At 40.0% G+C, this 4,393-nt stretch overlaps 1 protein-coding gene across 1 annotated transcript; it reads left to right on the top strand.

Moving 5' to 3' along the window:
• The first annotated feature begins 1,745 nt into the window (after nt 1-1,745).
• LOC135149455 (KNR4/SMI1 homolog) lies at nt 1,746-3,595 on the top strand. The gene is made up of 4 exons (XM_064085184.1): nt 1,746-1,960; nt 2,138-2,672; nt 2,775-3,229; nt 3,487-3,595. The coding sequence occupies exons 1-4, from the start codon at nt 1,746-1,748 to the stop codon at nt 3,593-3,595; spliced, it is 1,314 nt and encodes a 437-aa protein (XP_063941254.1).
• Nucleotides 3,596-4,393: the final 798 nt, after the last annotated feature.

Consider the following 4,393-nt stretch of genomic DNA (forward strand, 5'->3'; position numbering starts at 1 on the left):
TGGAATTAACTTGTAGTTTCATTCTTGACTCGTTTGGGCCTGGAAACAACTTTTAGCTTCACTATTGACTAGATTGAAGTTGGAAACAATTTTTATCTTCATTCCGGACTCGTTTGAAGTTGAAAACAACTTGTAGGTTCATTTACAGTTGTTTGAAATTGGAATCAACTTGTAGTTTCATTCTTGGCTCGTTTGAGCCCGGAAACAACTTGTAGCTTCATTATTGACTAGATTGAAGTTGGAAATAATTTTTAGCTTCATTCCGGACTCGTTTGAAATTGAAAACAATTTGTAGCTTCATTTTCAGTTGTTTGAAATTGGAATCAACTTGTAGTTTCATTCTTGACTCGTTTGAGCCTGGAAACAACTTGTAGCTTCATTATTGACTAGATTGAAGTTGGAAATAATTTTTAGCTTCATTCCGGAGTCGTTTCAAGTTGAAAACAATTTTTTTTTGCTAAATGAAAATTTTATAAATATAAAAGAGGAACAAAATCTAGGGGCATACCCCACGAAAGAAATAGAGATAAATCTCCTATCCCAAGATAAATCTTGCAGAAAAGCTAGACATTAACTAACATTTAGAGAATAATAAAACAATCTAAAACAGTCTAAAACAGAATTTGACTCAGCTGCGGGTCCCTAGATAAATGTCATCTTAAAGCAGGGCAAGAAAACAATTTTTCTTTGAACATTAGCTTTACATTCCCTTCCAAGATTGTAACAGATCGCCTTCCTCTACCATGTATTCTGCCATTACGCTCCTGCCAAACTAAGTATATGACCACCGTGATATATAGAAAAGCCAAGTTACGTTGAAAAAAAGTAAAATCATCATGAAAGAAGTCACCCTGAAGCCATCCATTCCAGTTAATTTTTAAGCTGAAAGGACAAGCTCGTAGAAGAAGAAATACAAAAGGACAGTCACAAAAAAGATGAGCTGCACTTTCGTTCGAACTACTACACATCACACACATAGGATCAGCTACAGTGAAGTGATCCAACCTATCTTTAGTAGTCAGCCGATTTCTACAAGCAAGCCAAGAGATAAATGAGCAGGAGGGAATTTTGAAAGAATCTCAAACCAAAGAAAGCCACAAGGGTGGAGCTTGTCTGCGCCTAAATGAATCCCAGATGACATTTAAATTAACATGGATTTCATCATTCCAAAGCACACAGTCATTACTAGAAATAGTTTAAGATTCCAGCAAGCGACGAACTTCGATAGCCCTGATGTCATTAGAAGAAGAGACAATCCACTGACCATTGTTAATGAATACCCGAACTTGAGCATCATGAACAGAATCCATAGTCGACACAATACTATTCCCAAACTTTTCAATTAGAGGAGAGTTGATCAACCAAGGATCATACCAGAATTTGAAGTTAGAATCAGATTTTACTCTGCAAGTAATAAACTGAAGCGCTTCATGTCTGAGATTGAAAATTTTCCGAATGTTCCATGGACATTTGTACGGAATCTTTGCTGTCCAGAAGTGCTTGTGCTTTAAGAGACAGGAATGAACCCACAGCAGCCACAAAGAGTTCGGAGAAGGATGGGATAATCTCCAAATCTGAAGCAGAATAGCAGCCTTATTCCACTCAAATAAGTCACGAATACCCAGGCCTCCCTCCTCAATCTTATTACAGCAATCGCTCCATGCCACCTTATATAGACAGTTGTATTCTCTTATGAAGGGGAGGAGTATGCTGTTACTCCAGCCACAGTTCGTCAGGCATTCAACATGCCAGAGAGTGCAGCCTATATAACAAATGGAGACACAAATCTAAGGAGCATGATGAATGCTCTGGGCTACAGTGAATCACTCGAAAAATTGGGACAATTGAAGCGTCCAGGGCTCAGAAGGGAATGGAGCTTTTTCTTCGACTGCATCACCAGGGCCTTTCAGAAGAAGTCTACCAACTGGGATGCCATACCCATGGACATGCTGCAGATTGGGTATTCTCTGATCTACTCTACTCATTTTGATTTTGGTCGATTAGTTCTTAGAAATATTGGTGAAAGAATGCATGAGAATAGACAAGTCATATATTTCTCAAGATTCTGTCAATTATTGTTTAATGCCACTGTTGGTGAGGTGGATTTTAATGTTGATGATGAGATCAAGCCATTCAGGCTTCATAAAAGGGTGTTCAAGGACCTCATTTCCAAGGATGAGAAGTATCCAATTCAGAGGCCCCTCCTAATTCCAGCTCCAGTTAGAGCTAGGATGGATTTGCCACCAGTCCAACAACAACAACCACAACAACAACAGCCTCAACCTCCAATTTCTCCTACAGCCACCAAACAACCCAGATCCTCTGCATCCAAGTCTAAAAAGGCTACAAAGTCTGATGAAAATCCCTCCACTGTGAAGACCAGAACCTCTGTTGCTACACAAGTTCTGAAGACAAAGTCTGATAAACCAGCAAACTCTGATGCTGTAAACACTAATGCTGTAAACACTGATGCTGTAAACTCTGAAGCTGCTTCTCCTCCAAAGCAGAAAAGAAGGAGACTGGTTGCAGCCTATGATTATGATGATCTTGAACCTACACATGCATCAAACTCTGAACCTTCTCCTACAACAAACTCTGAACCTTTACAGGCTAGTCCTCAGCCAAAGACAGCTAGATTTAAAAGAAGGGCTAACAAGCCTAAGAGGGCAAAGGTGCCCATTACTGAGATCACAGATTTTACTGTTGAGGAAGAGCAAGCACCATCCACTACAATTCCTGATTTATCTCAAGCTCTGATGGTGCATCCTCTTCAGGCTGTTCCAATCTCTGCTACAGCATCCTCTACTTCATCTGAAGTAGATGAGGAAATAATATGCAAGGAAAAAGCTGATGCTGAGACAACAGTGTCTGATTCTCAAATTCCAGTATCTGATCATGGACCCTCCACTCCAATTCCTCACTCTCCATTAAAGTTTCCTGAGGGTGCCATTATTCATGACACAGCTCCAGAAAACTACAAGTCAGATGCTGTAGTTGAAGAATCTGACAAGATAGCATTGGAAGCCCTGCAGTCCCTTGCTAAGGCTAGTGAAGAGCCTAGCAAATCAAAAGCTGAAGTTCAAGAAAAATCTGTTCCAGACCTTGTTGAGAATGTTGAAGATCCTGCATCTGATGATGATAAGGATGATGAAAGTTCAGATGATGACAATGATGATGAAGATGAAGTCCCTTTGTCTCATCTACAACAAAAGTGGGAGTCTACCAGCCAGTATAATGCCAGGCTGCAAACTCTGAACACAAACTCTGAGCCACTTCCCAGGGATCTTTAAGTTGATCCACCAAATGAAGTATGGGATAAACTCTGGCTGAGCCACCAACATTCTCTGGAGCCAGCAAAAGCTGAAGATTTCCTATCTATGGCAGAGAATAAAATCACAAACTCTGATGTCATGTCAAGCCTCAAGGCTACAGTTCTTTATCTGAAGACATTTCATCCTGCTCATGCTCAGACATCTAAGTCTATAGAGGGTCTCAGAACAGAGGTAGCCAGTTTCAAAGAAACTCAAAATATGGACAAGAAAAGGCACCTGTTACCTCTAAAGGAAGACATGAAGAAGCTGGTGTCTGCCAATGAATCTCTAGAAAAGAGGATGTCCACCATTGAGTCTACTCAAGAGCAAATGTCCAAACAGCTTGAAGCCATCCAATCTTCACTTTCTCTGATAACTTCAATACTGATTCCTGATGAGGATGATGTCAAAAAGGGGGAGAGAGTAGCACAAGTCAAATGCAAGTCTACTTCTCAAACTCTGAAGAGAAAGAAAAATGATGATGTTGATGATGTGGATGACTTTACAAAGAACAAAAGATTCCAAGCTGCAACTGGTGGAAGAGGTTTAAACTCTGACAGTTCAAAGTCTAAGCAAAGCTCAAAGTCTGCTCCAGTTCCAACTCATAATGTCACATCTGGATCAAAGCAAAGACCAGTGGCTGGATCAGATAAACCTATGACTGATGAAGAACTTGCTAGACTGATATTTGAACAAGAAAATCCAGAAGCCAAATTGGACTTGGAGTTGATTGTTGCAGAGGAAGCTGAACTGAAGAAAGAACATGTTGAAGCTATAAACTCTGGAAAAATTCAAAAGCCTGCAAAATCAACTGCCAGACCAAAGGAGAAAGGGATATTGATCAAGGAAGCTACTGTTGCTGATCAGAGTTTACCAGTCAAAAAGATATACTCTGAAGATGAGTATACATCCAAGGGAAAAAGCAAAGTAGATGAACACCTTGAGAAAGGCAGGGTTAAGAAGAAGCCTACAACCTCTGACAAAGATCAAGTTGTAAAGGGAAAGAAAACAGAAGCTGCAATCTCTGACAAAGCTCATGTTGCAGAATCACAACAAGAAAAATTAACCTCTGACACAGCTCA

Source organism: Daucus carota, chromosome 9 (genome assembly GCF_001625215.2).
Source record: "Daucus carota subsp. sativus chromosome 9, DH1 v3.0, whole genome shotgun sequence".
In the NCBI taxonomy this organism is placed as follows: Eukaryota; Viridiplantae; Streptophyta; class Magnoliopsida; order Apiales; family Apiaceae; genus Daucus; species Daucus carota.

What these genes read in the sequence shown, in the direction of transcription:
- LOC135149455 (XM_064085184.1), top strand. Translation starts at nt 1,746, where the DNA reads ATGCCAGAGAGTGCAGCCTATATAACAAATGGAGACACAAATCTAAGG. An exon ending in ATGGACATGCTGCAGATTGG is followed by an intron (nt 1,961 to 2,137) that starts GTATTCTCTGAT and finishes CAAGCCATTCAG; the next exon opens with GCTTCATAAAAGGGTGTTCA. An exon ending in ACAAGCCTAAGAGGGCAAAG is followed by an intron (nt 2,673 to 2,774) that starts GTGCCCATTACT and finishes CATCCTCTTCAG; the next exon opens with GCTGTTCCAATCTCTGCTAC.